Source organism: Mugil cephalus, chromosome 8, assembly GCF_022458985.1.
Source record: "Mugil cephalus isolate CIBA_MC_2020 chromosome 8, CIBA_Mcephalus_1.1, whole genome shotgun sequence".
Lineage (NCBI taxonomy): Eukaryota > Metazoa > Chordata > Actinopteri > Mugiliformes > Mugilidae > Mugil > Mugil cephalus.
In genome coordinates this window covers 19,540,854-19,559,065 of record NC_061777.1, presented here as the reverse complement: position 1 = coordinate 19,559,065, position 18,212 = coordinate 19,540,854, and the positions used below count along the sequence as shown (strand labels likewise).

General features: G+C 42.4%; 1 protein-coding gene across 1 annotated transcript; it reads left to right on the top strand.

Moving 5' to 3' along the window:
* The first annotated feature begins 6,859 nt into the window (after window positions 1-6,859).
* angptl2b (angiopoietin-like 2b) lies at window positions 6,860-16,904 on the top strand. Its single transcript, XM_047592668.1, has 5 exons — window positions 6,860-7,368; window positions 11,564-12,489; window positions 14,414-14,607; window positions 15,520-15,790; window positions 15,899-16,904. The coding sequence occupies exons 2-5, from the start codon at window positions 11,589-11,591 to the stop codon at window positions 16,096-16,098; spliced, it is 1,566 nt and encodes a 521-aa protein (XP_047448624.1). The 5' UTR covers window positions 6,860-7,368; window positions 11,564-11,588; the 3' UTR covers window positions 16,099-16,904.
* Window positions 16,905-18,212: the final 1,308 nt, after the last annotated feature.

Here is an 18,212-nt window from a genome sequence, read left to right as displayed (position 1 = left end):
GTAATCATTTTGTGTTTAAGTATGAGATGAATCTCACCACTGAAAGCCATAAACACTGAGGCGTTTAAGACAAAACAAACAAACAAATAAAAAAAACAGGCGCAGTTAGTGTCGTAAGCATCTACATTTATATCATATCAGGACATTTTAATGGAAAAATTCCAGTTGTGAGCAGCACTGGATCTTTAACAGATTCTAATCCCAACCCATGAGACATTAATACACAAACAGAGGCCCTTCAAAAAACTGCAAAGACAATCCACCTCCGACTGAGATCAGAAAACTAGACATCATGCAAAGAAGCAGATGAAGAAAGCATGTCTGCAGGCCACACATAACACAGTATACTGTACTAGTGTGTCCGCACACAGTTTCATGCAACATCTACGTGCCGGTGACATGTTTGGACAAAAATCACGCTTTACAAGCGCATGTCTCTTTGATTCCTTTACATTACAGAGAGGTAACGTCACCAAGAACAGGACTACAAGACTACAGCAAGATGTAATCACTGCACAGAAGAGAGAACAAAATGTTCTGAACCGTATCTTACCCCAGAAGTTCTATTTTGACGTTGCTGAAAGTTACTTCTTATAGGCTTTCTCTAAAAAAAATATTAAAAAAAACAACTCTAGATAACCCTAGAACATCTCTTATAATTATTTGCACTTGTTATTTGCATTTTTTTTTCAATACTGAGACATCCCCATAAACTCATGAATTTTCCACCACTTTATGCTTCCCTAATGCTACTCGTGCGTTAGGCAGTACGGTATAGATTTACGATACATAAAGTCCGGCACTATTGGGGTTTGGGGGTGTCCCCGCTGACATCAGTAATTCCATAAACAGAAGGGAAATGAGCTACGGCCTACGCTGAGGCAGGGTGCCGTTCCAATCTTTCCCCAGGCTGTCCTCTACCCAAGGCTTCAGCCATTAAAGCTAACAGACCTGAACCTATAGTAAAACACTGCTACAGAATACAACTTGTTGTCCTGGGTCCAGTCGCCGAAAACCAGAAGGAAACGAACTACAATTCCTGCGTTGACGTGAATTTGTTCCAGATCACACCTAGCTTGTTCATAAACAATGTTCCTGCCTAATAAATGTCCAATAAGATTTGAGAGAACCAAAAAGATGACATTTAAAGAGTGATCACTGCTGTTGTAAAAAATAAAGCTGTCACACAAGCACATGGAGATGGCTATAGTAATGTAGCTGGGATCGAAGACTCATGATTTTAGTGTGATCTGAAGATGGGAAATTTCACTGCAGATGAGCAACTGCTGGACAGTGTGCATGAGACACCAGGTATAGGCTATACATTGTAACCTTTTTTAAAAAAAAAAATTACGCTAGAACAGTTTTCTAGGGGATGCTTTGTGTTTGAGCAAGTAATGGTCACTGGGCTGAGAAAGTAGGTCAAACATGCTGCTGACATAATCCACACAGAGAGTCACACACTTCACTGTGAGCTGAGATTTCTGAAACATGAACTCTAGAACCGACGGCCTCCACTGCTGACAGAGTCGTATGTGTTTACCAAGAAAACTTCAGGACCCCGTCCTCAAGGGTCTCTGACAGGCCTCCAGGCTGGCCCCTTAAAAGTCATTCGCGTACAATAGTCATACAGAGCAACTGCCATTGCCTTTCAGCAGCACATTGGGTCGCACGTCGTTATATGTTCAAGTTGATCTTTTAGGGCAGAGTTGTTCTGTTTTTGCTCTGTTTTGCTTCCATGGATCCCAAACCGTAGCACCTGCACAGGCCTTTAGTTTCTGAGTGTCCTTCTGGATTCTTTCCAAATGATGTAAAGAAGGCCAGACTTGTAAAACCTGTCTGGAAACCATACAGTAAATGTTTAGCACAAAATGGTTGACGTAACCTTCCACGCTACAAGCAATGATGTCAGAGAAAAATCTGCAAAAGGGCAAGCAGCAGGGAGATAAGAAACTTCTAAACTGTTTGAAGTCACATGCCGCGTACGCTGCCAGATCCAGTGAGGCTACTAAAAAAAAATGACGTCGGATGTATATCAGACAAGGCCACACAAACTGCTAACACCGATGAAGTCTGAACGAAATCCTGTTCCTCTACATTCTCACACGTTCCATATTTACTGGTCTCGTTTGGTGGTTTTCTGCAACAGTTGGGGTGAGCCTGACAAAATCCTGAGCCAGTCCCATTCTTTCCGCTCAGATCATAAAACTCTAAATTTTCCTCCCAACAGAATGGCCCTTGTAGGTCTAGCCACAGTGAGGCCCGTGCAGAAAGGCCATGGAATAATTAAGCAAACTCTTTCCATGCCACATCACAGAGAAAAATATTGAATATTTCTTTTTTGATCCTGTTGGTAGAGCACCATCTGCTCTATAACACGGTCAGAAAAGCCAGGGCGAAAGAGACTGTTTACAAAAACGAATTCACAGTTGTATTAAGCTTGTCAATCATGTACAGATTACCAAAAACAAGCAGCAGTAGGCCAGGGGTGACAAGGTCGATACAGGTCAGCGGAGAACCATCCATCATGGCTGACAGACAGGGAGACATGCTGGCCTGTACATACCCGTGTTTAAACAAAGATCACTATGGACGCACTCATTCTAGGTACACACACTGACAGACGTGACACAACCTCATTACATCTGATCCCAGTTATGAGCACTATAAGTGGCATATTATGGAACACACATAACAAAAAGAGAAGAAAAAGAACTGGACGCGCACACTTGACTACTCTGTTATGCTTTTGTTTAGTAGCTATTTCATTGGAAATGTTGGTGTTTGGATATTTTTGTTTGTGTTTGTCTAGAAAATGCATTCTGTCAGCACATTATTTGATTTGCCCATTTATCAGGCCCGACAGTGAGCGTCACGCTGTGGCGATTTGGTTTACCTTAACTGTTAAATGAGGACAACGTGCCGAAAACTTTAACAATTTAACGTTGAGTCACGACAAGACGAACGCAGAATTCCAAACACGAATTGTGAAACCGGCCTCCCACTGTGGCAGATGCTGTAATTAGTGCATTGTGTTGTTTGATTGTGTAACACTGACACCCTGCGAGGATATTTAGCATAGTTTATTGCTCTGTCGCCATGATGGTCATGCTCACACCATTGGTAGTAACGGTGTATATTGAGTTTCCTGGGCCTCGTGTTAAGTCGCCACCCAACCCCGTCCCCAGCTGGAAGCTAACAACTACATTTACTTCTGTTAGTATTGAACTAAGTAGCTTTACTTTAACTTGTTTCTTGTTGAGTTTACTGGTTCTTTATTACTTTTTTTCAAATTAGCCATGAAGTGGCCTATCAAAATATATTTATTTTAAAATGAGTCACAGTCCATTGGCTTGTGTATTTGTGATCTAAACTGTTGTTTATCCTCTTGAAGTCAAATATGGCATCCATCAGTGCTCATCATTAAATGCAACTTTTAGGGGAATTGTATGCAAGTCGACTACTTTCTGAAGTTTACTTCTTCTAGTAGCTGCATGCCTTCCCTACCTGTCCACATAAACTTAGCCGTGTATTATTCCCCCTGCAATGGAGTAATTCTTTCCAAATTTATTGTGGAATTTTGCGTCTCTAAAGAACAATTAGGCGAGTCCTTGTATTATTATTGTCTTGTGCAGAGGGGCCCCGTGTCAGAAGAGTTCCAACGTCTTTGTTATTTTAACCTACATTTAGCTCATATGGCACTTTTTTTTCTTTTTTTATAAATGTGTCTAACTAAATCACTGCAAAAAGGCTGGTGTAAAGAAAGTGATTTTTTTTTCCTGGTAGCTTTTAGTGCAGATTTCTACTAATCTAACTGTATATCTGTTAACGTTCTTCATACTTAAGTCTGAATTTGTGCTGCATCATGCTATGTTGTGGGCAAGGTGCGCTATGAAGACTTCATTCATCCCACTGCCTCAACAAAAAAAAAAACAAAAAAAAAACAATGATGTCATGCTTTTCCTGTTCCCAGTTCTCAAGGGAGCTCGCAGTTAAAGAAACATCAGCTCATGGAAAAAGAAAAAGAAAATCTGTGCCGTATATCTGTCATTCTTGAGGAACTATAAAACTTGTATGGGACTGCAGCTGTCGTGATCAACATTCAGCATCGGGGCAGATCATGAGCTGGATGATGAAATGCAGTTTGATGTGATGCGGAGGACCATGCATGGGCATGCATTGACATACATGATCACAATTCACTAGTTTCATAGATGTTATGTGACAATGAATCTGAATTTACTTCACAATAACTGAACTCTGTTTTAGATTAAATCAAAAAGAACCAAATTAAATCCCATTATTAAGGAGTTATTTACTTGTATGTATTAATTCATCTGGTCACAAATTGTCCTCATAACAGAAGCCTTCCTGCTACTAAACTCAAATGTCCTGTTAAGCGACCAAACCGCCTTCTCGACGTGCTCATTCATTCACCAACACAGGAGCCCATCTGTGAAACATTTCCAACATGAAGCCACTTTCCACGAGCTTTCCCATGCGGCGCTAGCAGCTTTAAAATGCATTGATCGGTTACCGTTTCAATATGGGACTAACATTTTCCCCTGACACTTTTATGAAGCAGTGTTCCTCCATCTGCTCTGGATTACAGATGGAAAGAGAGCTAATCACTACGCTGACACCGTGATTTTTGGATGAGACTTAGTGAGTCATTCAACACAAAAAAAGTGCTGTCGTTCACCCGGTGGGCAAAAAGTCAGCTGCAGCTGTCATTCAAGGAGCAGGAAAGAGGAGGAGTAGGAGAGTATAAACAAATGATTAACAGTTGAGTGTAACTCATGACACACGAGAGCTGGGAATAAATCACATTTTCTTTGATCAAAATTCCCCTGAAAAGGATCAGTTTGTCCGATAGTGGCCGGTTCTTCAGTTTGACGTAATCTTGGAAGTTACTAAATGAATTTGTCCTTTTCTTGCCGGTCCAGTGGCTTTTGCCAGGAACTTTGTCCCATAAAGCCAGTTGTTCATTCTCACTGTCTTCAGGGGAAATATTTAGACAGTTCAATTCACTCGAGGAAGAAACTTAATTGACAGCGGAAGGAGTCAACAGCTGTTTGACATTAAATACTACATGAGCTGCACAAAGAAATCTTACATGAATCTGTTGAACTGAGACGGTCCCTTATGTATATTTTAAAGGACAATGCTGACGGTGGAGATTTTTGCAGCGTATTTATTTTAATTCTCAAAAATGACAGTAAGCTGCTTCTAGCGGATTATTTTTTCAGTTACATGTCACCAAATGACGCCCTGAAGGTTAAACGCTTTTTCAAATAGCGTTTCCATCCGCACTAGATGCGCAATAGTGCACGGAAATATTTCCACAAAGCTGAAGTATGACTGTTTTATGATAAAAAACACATGAACGCAGACTGGAGAGGGCAACCGACTGGATTTCAGACATGCACTGAAGCCATTATTGAAATCTGCAGGCTTAAAGGGAACCCTATGGAACACAATACGATGGAAAATGCTGATAGTAGAGAGAATACAAGCAACAAGCACGAGTTGCACACAGTTAAGAACAAAATGTATCCTATAGCTGCATGACTAGCAACGAATGGAAGCAACTCTTACTTAATGACTCCTAGTCGTGTAGCTGAAGCTTCATTAATTCCTTCCCCATTCTTTTCCTGGTTTATACGAACCCTAACACTTTTAGGAGTTACAGTTAACAACACATAAAAGTTCATCACCATCTGTAACAAATTCAATGCAATACACCAGGAGGGAGAATCACACATCCTCTGCATTGTAAAAAAGGAACTTGAAATTTTATTAAACACAAAGCCACAATAAAACCCTGAAGTAAATGTTTGCAGAATCCTTTAACATGCTGTATAACAGACTGAAGCATGGTACACCAACTATTTTTAGACTCAGCAATTATGTCTAATTTTTGTTTGCTGAAGACCAGCAGTCACTGATTAACTAGTACTACTGCACACTGAGCTGTAACCATAGGCAAATACCTGATCGGATCGTTTTAATATGTGTAGAAATGAGCAATCCCTCTGTAATGAAGCATTCTTTGCACTAAGTGGTGACTTATTGAACGCTACACAATGTTAGTAGAGGCAGGAAACCAAAGTAAAGCATTAGTGGTGAAGCAAAAACCTGACTCTCACTGAAAACAGGAAGACAACGAGTCATTGGCAGCACTGTCCACACAGTGATGTGTGACAGGACGTGTTTCATATCCTTTTGTGTCCACTAAAACACATGGATATTAAATATCCACTTTTTAAGTAAGAGCACAATTATCCCGTCGCAGGACACACACTGCAGAGATCCAGGCCGTTTCAGACATCTCACCTCCAGGCCATAAAACAAGGGTCAGCAGCCGCTCACCCAGACCTGGTTTCAGTCAAACACCTGGACCTACTTCCTATGTGTCACTCTTTTTCCGCTCCCTCTCTCAGGACAACTGCTCATTCACGCCCAATTAGGATCCAATCGGTGTAACGTCATTGCTGTCCGCCACCAGAAGAACCATGACAGGCGCGCCAGAAATAGTGTTGGTGGTAAACCAGGGGGCAGGGGGTTGGAAATTGGAGTAGTGTGTGTATGTGTGTGTGTGTGTGTGTGTGTGTGTGTGTGTGTGTGTGTGTGTGTGTTGCTTGTGTTGTGCATGCTTGTGGATTTCTTTTGTGCCATGGGGAGGAGGGGTGGGGAAAGAAGGCTGCTGCTTTAAACAAGAATGTGTTCATGTTAAGGGAGAGGGGGAGGCTCTGCCTACCGAAACACTGCTAGAGGATTTTTCATCTTTTTTAAAAGCACCAAGGAGAGAAGGGGAGAGAGAGAGAGAGAGAGAGAGGGAGGGAGAGAGAGAGAGGGAGAGAGAGGTGCAGTTGAGAGAGACGGCCTCTTAGAGCTGTGAGGCAGAAGTGATGGATTCAGCCCACAGGAAAGTGACAGTCTTCTCCTAACGGGCCACAGGCAGTACACAACCTGCCCCGGACTCTCACCGATCATCAGGAAACTAACTCCACCATCCAGCTGAAGTTACCACTTGTCTCTTGAAAGTGCTCCAACTTTTTCAAGTGGATTTGGAAACAATCTGCTCTTTGTTGACTGTGGAGTTTCTTGCAAGTTGGGCTTCTGTTGGGTTGCATGACAGTGTTTTAATAATAGGCTTTAAAACGTCACAGCCTCTACACTGCTGGAATGGACTGAGGTGACAAAGAGCGAGTAACTAGACGGGCAGAGTGCAGAAAGGGGGGAGTGGAGGACACGGGGGTGCAGCTTTCACACTTGGGATGACTTTCCACCAAGAGAAACTTCAAACAGCTCTGGCAGGAGGGCAAGGCAACTGAGGGAGCCTCATCAGCACTGTGAAGTTATCTCGTAAGCATTATCCTTGTCTTATTTATAAATGCATCTGATCTATTCATATGTTAACATGATTCTGCGCATGTTTATATTACTTATTAATCCAGGTTTAACAAGTGATCTTACAGGGCAGGCAGTGACCTTTGTTAGCGTGACAAAAGGTTTCAGAGAGCTCAGAATCAATCAAGCCAGTGACATTTCAAACACAACGGTTGAGCATTTAGTGTCATCTTGTTGAAGTGATTAAGGTCAGACTTGGGCTGTTCACTCTCAAAATGCTGAAATTAAAATCAGCCGTCATCCTTCAGCATCTGCTATCCCACTCACGGTTTGGTGCCAAAGGATAATTCTACTTTACGAAGACTACCTGGACTGATTATGATAGATTTATCCATGCGCGGTTACCTCAGCACAGGGGGATGCTGGAGAGTGAGCTGTGAGTGAAGTGCTTCTTTGCTTAGGATAAAGGCAGTGTGTTCAATGTCATATGCAGTAGGGACTTTATTATGGCACGCGCTGAAAAGAGGATTTATTTTCTATCATGTAAAAAGAAACTTCTTGAGTAAATTCTAAATAAATAGATAACCTTGCTATCTCAAGCAGACTGCAGCTTCAGGATGCTCCCCGGGAATCAGGAGGACAGGGAAGCGGGCAGCTGAATCCCGTCTTTGTTTCTGTTGCCAGGGTAGTGTTTGGATAAGGGGGCTTTGAGGTAAAACGCTGGAACTTATCGAAACAATTCCCAAGACCCCCTGCCTCCATGTCTGAGATCACAAGCGAGCTATAGGAGAGCGCTGCGCCCGGGACAAAAACCTAAATTTGAACAGAAATTCTGCTGCTTCATGAATGGTTAAAACAAACGCCGTCCTTCATCCTCAAACTGAGCAAGTGCTGAGGTTAATCATGTTACACATGTCATGTTACACTCTTACAGCAGGATTACATGCTCCAGGAAAGAATGAGGTTACCCTCGAGGTAAAGTAATAGTGCAGATTACCATGAGCAAATTGAATTTGACCTCGATCCAACACATATTGGGTGTCATGCAGGAGACTCTGCCAGTTCTCAGCAGAACTGGCGCTAATTTGAACATGCAGCACAAAGCCACCCCGCAAAGTGTCTCTTTGGCTGCCGACAAACGAAGTGCTGTTCGGTTGTGTTGTGATCTCCTGTTTGCGGATAATGATGATGCGATTGCGAAGCATTCACACAGAAAGTGGGACACTGGGAACGAGGTCAGTAGATGTAACAATACGTCTTGTAGGTGCAGCGGGGATGAGGGAGATAGTGGTCCTCCGTCTGCAGGGTCTAGCTCTCCCTGTCTGCCACTGCCAATGACTCTCCATGTGAGTATGGCAGTTCGGTCTAATGAGGTGACGAAGAATGTGAGGAATGCCATGCTTACGGTGAAATGAGAGGGGCTGGGGGTGAGAGACATCAGCCAGTCTGAGGAAGGCTGCCCACCTTCTAATTAATATGTGCTGAGCATGACCAAAGAGGCTGGAGCGCCGTGCTGGTCAGAGACAGCGTGAGCACTTAATGTAACACCGAGTAAAAACCAGAGGAAGGAGGCATGTAAACATGGGATTAACAAAACATTTTGTTTTGACGCAGACACAAAGGAATTAGAGGAGCTGTTAATCATACTACCGCAGTCGGTTGCCTTTAGGCCCAGAGGGGACATATGACACTTCTCAACACCAGCTAATCATCGCCGCTATTAGCCGGTCAATGGCAGCTTGTTCAAGGGAACTGATTTCAGGACAATAATGAGCCACCGGGGCTGTTAACAGCGGCGAAGGAGGCGAAGGCCCTCTGTTGTTCCCTCTGGCAGACTGTGGATGGGTTAATAACAGGCTGTCTCGGCTGGGGCAGATGGGACTCTCTCCGGTCCCTGGGAGAATGAGCGCAGCCAGTGTTGTTATTTGAAAACACACATTAACGGAAAAACACTCACAGACATGCACACACCACATGCCGTTACAAACATTTCATCACAAGCTGCAAACATTTCCCCCTCAGCTTTGAAGTGTAGTGAAGCCTAGAGCAGGAGATTCCAGGCTAACGACGTCCAAAATGGGACTCCTCCGCAGCAGGGGCCAAATCACACGGCATCTCTCAGAGACAGAGCTCATGTTCCATGGGGAGAAACCGCAGGAGCCACTGGCCAAATACAGTCATCAGCACATTACTAGGGACAGGTTTCAGACTACTTCATTGTCTAGGCATGGACTCACTTGTAAGATATTATTAGTGAATCCTTTGGGGCATGATCTATACGTCTTTAAGATCAATAATGCTTTGCACAGTGTAAAAAAAACAACCTATGATGACACGATCTTAGCATCAATCACTTTTTGGAGAGGAGGCGTGACAACACCCCAGCTTTGTTAGCAGGATTAGAACTGTGGAAGACTTCATACTGTGCTGACAGTTTCATGGCAAATTTAAAACAGGAACTGCAATTCTCAGTATGTTTTTATTTATTGGCAGTATTTTTCTGAGGTAAACTGTTATTGTAATTTGTTATTGTAATTATAAAGGTATTCAAGAGTGGAGTGTGCAGAAGATCGTTCATATGAATTTTCTATCCGTCTTCTTTGTGGCATGAAAAAGTGTTTATACGTTGGATTCTAGACAGATAAAACCAGACTAGTCGAAAGTGCTAGGGGTCATGTTCTTTGAGAGCGCTGCATTTCTCTTCTCCACGTCTCCAACCTAATGTGCTGGCTGCACGCCCGGATTAACGAGACAAAAACATTTCTGCTCTCTTCCCAATTTTGTGCTCAACATTATAGTGTAGATTATCTTTCACGCAGAGATAAGATATAGCGAATGTGTGAGCGAAGCGCCTGTAGGACTGACGACCATTACGCAGCTCTTATGCAGCCAACATAGGGCTCTCTTTAATAGTTTATGATTAGACACGGCCCTTCTGACTCTGGTGAGGTGTTACACAGGACCCCTCTGTAATCCAATATGCAGCAGCTTTCAATTAAGGTGCCCCAGGAGTTCAAGGCCTTGTTATCCTTACACAGGAGCTACATTCTCCGTGAGGAGTCAGTGGCATCTCCTCTGCTTCTAATAATACCACAATACCACATCTTGGGGGAAAAGAACGCCAGCATTTATTTTTCTAATAGAAAGAAAAAAGTTAATTCTAGGGTATTTAAGTATTTTACTATCCTGAACACTTTAGAAAAGTTATGTGTTATGCGTTAATCTGAACAAGGTTATAATTTATAACAAATAGAGCGTACTTGGTCTAAATGTAGAGACAGACCTATTCAGTGCAGTAACAGATTATCATTAACAGCCTTTCAGTGTCTGAATTCTTTGTTCCTTATTTTTAGCGGGAGCTGTAGACAGGGCTGATGCAACATGATCAATATTCATCAAACACATCCTTGCATAGCATCATCTGCTAGTGTCTCAAATTTTCCATAAGCAAAGATGTCCTGGCCTGCAAAAGGAAACACACAGAAGTGTTTCTGCCGGTGGAGGACAAGCGATGGCAGCCGCCCAAATAGAATCAGTGCCAATACAGCAAACTAAGCTAAACACACTCTCCCACCAGCGATGTAGAGACCAGCGCATCATTAGACAAAAGAAATATTTTTCTTAGAGGCAGTGAAGGGGATTAGCAACTTTCAAACAGCACCCAGTAGTTTTGAACTGATTTAAAACTACAGGGATCAAGACACGATGTATTCAACGATTTACGCTTAAAAAAGCAACCGAGAAGTGTGTGCGTTTACCAGCAGTGATGTGAACTGTGGGGCGACTACGAGATTTCGGCTTTATATATCAGACTTGAATACAGAGAGTCGCAGCAGCCACTGTGATGCCCAGCAGGGCAAAAGCATGGTTTCCTTTTAGATCTAATCTTTGCCTGTAGCCCAGATTTCAGGGAGCTGTAATGGCCTCCAGGCCTGATAATGCTGAGATGTGTATTCACAGGCCCTCTGTGTCTGTGTTCTTTCCCATTAACGAAGGATAGGAGCAGTGAATACTGATGGACAGCCCTGTTCTGGTCTCAATAAGGAGAGTATTCATTAATTCAGAATGAGGATACAGCCCAATCCTGAGGGATTTCAATTGGAATAGTAAATGAAACAGTCTGCTGTTTTACTTCTATAAAAGTGAGCCAGTTCTGACATTTTTCACTAAAATATAATAATGTTTCCACTTTCTTACCCATTGTGTTCAGGCTTTGGTGAGTTGGACACTAACTCATGGAGTCCCCTCCAATGGTCTTGCTGGGGCTCCTTTTAGTTTATGGACTAGCCTGTGGCGTCCAGCAGACGCGCGGGAGTCCTTCGGACAGCAGCCATGGCAAGGACAGGACCCAAGAATTTGAGAGCAGCGAGGATGGTCCAGAGAGAGAGTTTCTCTACGCTGGAAGGAGCAAACGTGCCCCGGCTGACCCACAGCAGGACAAATGCTCCTACACTTTCATTGTTCCTCAACAAAAAGTGACCGGAGCCATCTGCGTCAACTCCAAGGACCCAGAGGCCATGCTGGAGAATCGAGTCAATAAACAAGAGTTAGAGCTGCTAAATGTGGAGCTACAGAAACAGAAGAGGCAGATAGAGACCCTGCAGCAGCTGGTAGAGGTGGATGGAGGTATTGTCAACGAGGTAAAGCTTCTGAGGAAGGAGAGCCGGAACATGAACTCCAGAGTCACGCAGCTGTACATGCAGCTGCTTCATGAGATCATCAGGAAGAGAGACAATGCCCTGGAATTGGCACAGATGGAGAACAAGATCCTGAACCAAACCTCTGAGATGCAGCAGCTCACAAGCCGATACAAAGACCTAGAGCACAAATATCAACACTTGGCTTCCTTAGCAACCAACCAGTCAGCTCTCATTGTCCTGCTGGAGGAGCAGTGCCAGAGTCGACCTCCTCCACGCCACGTCCCTGTACCCCAGCCGCGGTCTCAGCCTCAGCCTCAACCTCAGCCTCAGCCACCTCCATCACCGCCCCTCAACAAGCCCTACCAGCCACCCGTCCTTCCACGCATCAACAACCCGATCAGCAATGAGATCCAGAGCGACCAAAAGTCTCTACCACCTGTTCTTCCAACGATGCCCACCGGTACACACAGTCCATCCACCACCAACAAACCCTCCGGTGAGTGTTAATACACTTGTTTTTGATGGGTTCTTACTAAACATGCCGGTTTTAATACAAAAGATTGTGTGTCTGAGCTGCTTAATCTTTAAACATGAGACTACACCAAGCACCCATTCTTCCAGGCATAGATAATTTAAATATGCCCCACACATTCCCAGAGAAAAGGGACTGTAGTGAGAACAGAAATGCTGTTGTCTTCTCTCCTTTTGAGATGCATATCTAATTGCTAACTGCTAAGCCCCCCCCTCAAAAAAAAAAACACAAAGCGTGTTAGCGGGTAAATATGTGTGCCTAAATGAGCGTCTGGCACCAAGCCCACCTGTGTTTTGAACACATTAGATTTAAAAGCTGATGTGAGAAGCACTTTGTGGGATCTGTTGCAGTCTGTTGTCGTTCCCTTTCATTAGAAGGCTTCACTTTGATGGAAAATTGTGGAAAGAGAAATTGTGGAAAAAAGAATTAGCTTGACATTTTCACTAGGCTGCATGTGAACAGTAGTCTTTGTATGGATTGTTTGAAAGGAGGCAAGTAATTTCCTGCCCACAGCCAAGCAACTAACACCCTAAAACGTTACATAAACCCTGAAGACGAACAGAGCACTACTAACTATTCAGGAGTGGAGGAAGGAAGAGATAGACACAAGAGGGAAAACACAGCGATAGAGTCAGAGGAAAAGGGGAGGGGCTAAGGAGAAACAAAAAGAGATACCCAAAGGCAGTGATGTCATTTGTTCCACTTGCACCAGGCAGGAATCAGTCATATGTTCCACCGAAGCTGCAGACTTTATCAGGCAGAACAGAGCAGGGCAGGGCAGGGCAGGGCAGGGCAACTCTAGTATCTGTTCAGTGGAGACATTCCTGAGAGTAAATGGATGACTGAATGTCAGCCATGAAACAGATATCCAAACCGATTTCACGAAACCCAAAGCAATCTCTAAAACATATGTGTCATAAGAAATGCTCTGTTGCCTTCATATGACTCCACTTTTACTTTTCTTGCAAACTTGTTGCACTTCAACCTCCTTCCATGACCCCGTATTCTCTGTCCACTTGCCCTCACTGTATTCAAACACTTTGTAATGAGGGGCCAGTTGGCAAGCCACACAACTGTGAAATCTAGGGAACTTAAATATATTTACAGCAAATTGTAACAAGTGAGCTAACTGCCTCATTAGTGTTTTTCCATGTGTGCCAGGTTTTGGAATTCATGATAGAATAACGTTGGCATGCAAAACCTAGGTTTCAGCGATTTGCTCCATGAAATGCCACAAAATTGACAAAACGTGAGTGGCATGAACATATTAATGCAGAGTACAGCTCTTCCCATAGAGGCTGCTGTAAGGTTTCTTTCCCATTAAGCAGTGCATTTTCATATATTAAGCTGTGTAGTTATTTTACACAGTTTATAATAATACTGAAAAAAATCTGGAAGAAGTCCTGGCAAATGAAGTATGAGTCTATGGCACAAATTTAAAAGCTTAATTGATTCAGTCTCGGAAATCCTCTCCGGATGTGAGGCCTTAATAGATGTGTCTCCACTGAAAACCGTGCGTCTGTGTAACATAAATACTGAATAATAGGAGGGAAAAATGTAAAATGATAATCCTGGGTTGTAAAGTAATGTTGATGACTGAAACCTTCTACTGCGCTTTCATCATTCAGTAGTCAGGATTCCCTTTGCCCTCATGCCAGTGTTTCTTTTGGCTGCACAGTGGTAGCCATTTCCCTTGTGAGAGGAACAGCCAAAGTCAATTCTACTGTTAAAATAAGAGTTTCTGCTGAAAAATGGGATTCCCTATGTCAGAGTATAGTAACTCTTTGTGTCACTACGGCTTTTTCTCTACTTCCTATTCTCAACTTTTGACTCACTATTCCAATTCACTTACTTGCTGTACGTGTCCTGTTGTAATCTTTCCCTTTAGGTCCATTTAAGGATTGTCTGCAGGCTCTGGAAGACGGCCACACAGCCAGTGGCATGTACCTGGTAAAACCAGAGAATGCAAACCGACTTATGCAGGTGTGGTGCGACCAGAGACACGACCCAGGTGGTTGGACCGTGATCCAGAGGAGGGTGGACGGCTCTGTCAACTTCTTTAGAAACTGGGAGACATATAAGGTGCGACAACCTCACACCAAATCAAGGACCTCATAGTTTGGAAGGGAGCCGGTGGCTTGTGTAGGGTGTTTTGACACTAACCAGATGTGAACAGCTAATGAATAGGTAATTGTTAAGCTTTCAAAGTGTCTAATGTAGTCTAGTGTAGAAGCTGCCACGGACATAGCCTCGTGACTCATTAACTCCAGGAACATCCATGTGAAATGACTTCACACCCAAATAAAACTGTGTGGATAGTTTACTTTAATGTCACATTGGTTGTGACATTAGTTGGTTGTGTTAGCAAAACATAATCATATTTCCTGAATGTTGCATCATATCCTGACGAAAATCTAAGCAGGACATTTATTTACCCAGAGGAACTCGTTTGCTTTATCTTCTAAAGGGGAAAACCTCCCATAGGGATAAGAAATTAACCAATAAACACATGCTCGCAGGGCAACAATTCACCAAGGTCCTGTTTAAATTTTAGCGCTTGAAAACAACAACAACATTTCCGAGACTTTCGCAAAGACCTTTAAACCACATAAATGAATCCAAATAGCTTTTGCATACTTATCAGAAGGAGCTGGTGTTTTCCATAATGCAAAACACCACAAACCAACTTATATTATGATCAGAGCCAGAGCAAGGCCATATCACAGCATCCAGTTTGTGTTTTTCGTAACAAAAAACAGTGGAAATCTGGTGCAAGCTATAAACTTCACTCAAAGGGCCCATTCGTAATAATGTTCCCTGACAATAAACAAACCCACAGAAGAGCTAAAACTCATAATTACCTCCAGAGCAGGAGCAGCGACCCTGAATCATCCCCCAGACACACACACCAACTGTTCAAAGCTTTTCACAGAACATTCAGAAAGGATTTCCTAATCAAACTGATAATGTTTTTCTTATCGCTGCACTTCACAGCAAGGTTTTGGCAATATTGACGGTGAATACTGGCTGGGCCTGGAGAACATCTACTGGCTGACTAACCAGGGAAACTATAAGCTGCTGGTCACGCTGGAGGACTGGTCTGGCAGGAAGGTGTTTGCAGAGTACGCCAGCTTCAGGGTGGAGCCTGAAGCTGACTTCTACAAGCTAAGGGTGGGCCGTTACCACGGCAACGCCGGAGATTCCCTTACCTGGCATAACGGCAAACAGTTCACAACGCTGGACAGAGACCATGACGCATACACAGGTACACAACTCAGAGTTCAGATATGTTAAACTGGACGCATTTTGGCAATTTAGAACCAATGATTTCACCGTGTTGATCACTGTTCTGTTTATTTTCCAATCTCTCTAGGGAATTGTGCCCACTACCAAAAGGGAGGCTGGTGGTACAACTCTTGTGCCCATTCAAATCTGAACGGCGTTTGGTACAGAGGCGGACACTATCGCAGCCGTTACCAAGACGGAGTGTACTGGGCGGAGTTCAGAGGAGGAGCATATTCGTTAAAGAAAGTCGTCATGATGATCCGTCCGAACCCAAACACCTTCCACTAGGCATCCAAGGATCCTGTGATATGTTTGTCACTAAACTAAAATCTTTATAGGTCATTTTTGCTGAATGGGGAGAAACCAGGGCAAGTCGGATTTTAAAGAGAAAAGATGATGCTGTAAGTGCAATATCAAACCATCAGGACAACGCTGGTCCCACTGACAGTTACACAAATATGTTCCATGTCCATGTGTCTGAGACATAGAAACAGTGGGCGTGCTGTCGTCTGATGTAAGTAAGTAGCTTTCAGATATGAACCCTACAATATATACGTATATAGTATATAACAAACAAATGAGGTTGACACAGGAAATGTATCCAGTGACTATCTTTTAATTTCATTCTAAATACATTTTTCAAATGTTTAATTTTTAGAAACAGTTACATTTGCTTTCATATTTTCCGGCCAGTTTTCTCAATTACAGTGACGTGTACTATTCAAAATATTTTTTCTTTTAACATGCCAGATTAGTTGTCTTTTTATGATGCAACTGTTGATTTTTTTTTAAAATATCAAAAAATATCAAAACATATATCATAAATTTACTCATTACCAACATTACATTCTCTTCCATATCCTTTTTTTTTATAAAAAATAAATAAAATAAAAATAAGAAATTCAAATCTTGAATTGCTTGAACAGGTATTCACCAATTTGCTTGTATGAATCAAGCACTGTATTTACTGTATAAATTTAGTGGTTTGTTGATGTCAATAGATCCAACACATTGCGTTTGTACATAAGATATTTGTAATATAATGTATTAAAACTTATGTCACAATTAAGTTGCAATAAAATATGTACAGCGTGTGTCTCTCTTTTTGTGTCTCTTGGTATAACACGTAGGCTAATATAGAATACATTTATTGAAATTTCAGTTTCAAATGTTCATTTGCCTGGATTACCATAGTTTATTCTAAGACTTGTCAACTGTCACTGGCAGATTTAATGAGATTTTAAAAAAAATCCTTCATTAATAACTCAATAATAATGTTGTTTTTAATGAAGAGTTCACATGGATACGACAGGAAATCTGTATACGAGCTTGTTTTCTGACAGCAAGAGGCTTTCAAGTAGAGAAGCACTGATCCCTACTACTGATGCGATGCTGGGTACTACTGTGCTCATGCTCTTGCACTTATATTTATATAATAGAGTTAACATCTCATTAGTTGCACAATAAGTGCACACACAGGTCAGTTGGCTGTTATTGGGGGCTTTTGGGTCACCCTTAGCCTGCTCCTGCCATTTGAGAGCAGCTCTGCCAGCCAATAAAAATACTCCAGCAAGACATTTTGACCCAGTGGAACTTACTAGTAGCATGTACTACACTGAAAACAGAAAACTGTTGGACCAACTTAAAAAAAAAAAAAAAAAATACTCCAACTGGTAACACACAGTTTGATTAAGTTTTTTTCAACACAATTTTGTAAGTTAAATTGACACAACTGATTTGAGTCAGATACAGTTAATAATTTGAGTGCTTTGAAATTAACGGTTTACATTGATACAACTTAAATTTAAGGTACATCCACTTAGAAGTTTTTAATTTTTCAACTCAATTATTTGTAAAATACTGTTGCTTAACAACCTAATAGTACGGTTTCAGGAGAGGTAGCTTTAAAAGTCATTTACAGTCATCGGGCAAGAGGCGGGGTTCACCCTGGACAGGTCACGAGTCCATCGCAGGGCCAACACAGAGACAAACAACCATTCACACTTACGGTCAATTTAGAATCACCAATCAACCTACCACATATGTTTTTGGGGGTGGAAGGAAATCGGAGTACCCCGTACTTAGACGCAGGAAGAACAAACGGCACGCAGAGAGGCCCAAGCTGGCCCGACCTTATGCTGGGAGGCATCACTATTAACCACAGAACCACTGTGCTGGCCCACATAAAGGTCCAACATCCAACATCAATTCACATGCTCCATGTGCTTCCATAACATGGCACATTACCATTTCTTTTCCTTTCAGGAGCAACCGTAGTGTCTGAAGACAACGTTCAGTATATTAATCTAATGAGGGAGAACTTCCTTTAAACCAAATACTGATTTATTTACGACTTTCAGGACAAAAAAAAAACATCTAGGAAAAAGACATTTGGCCAAAAG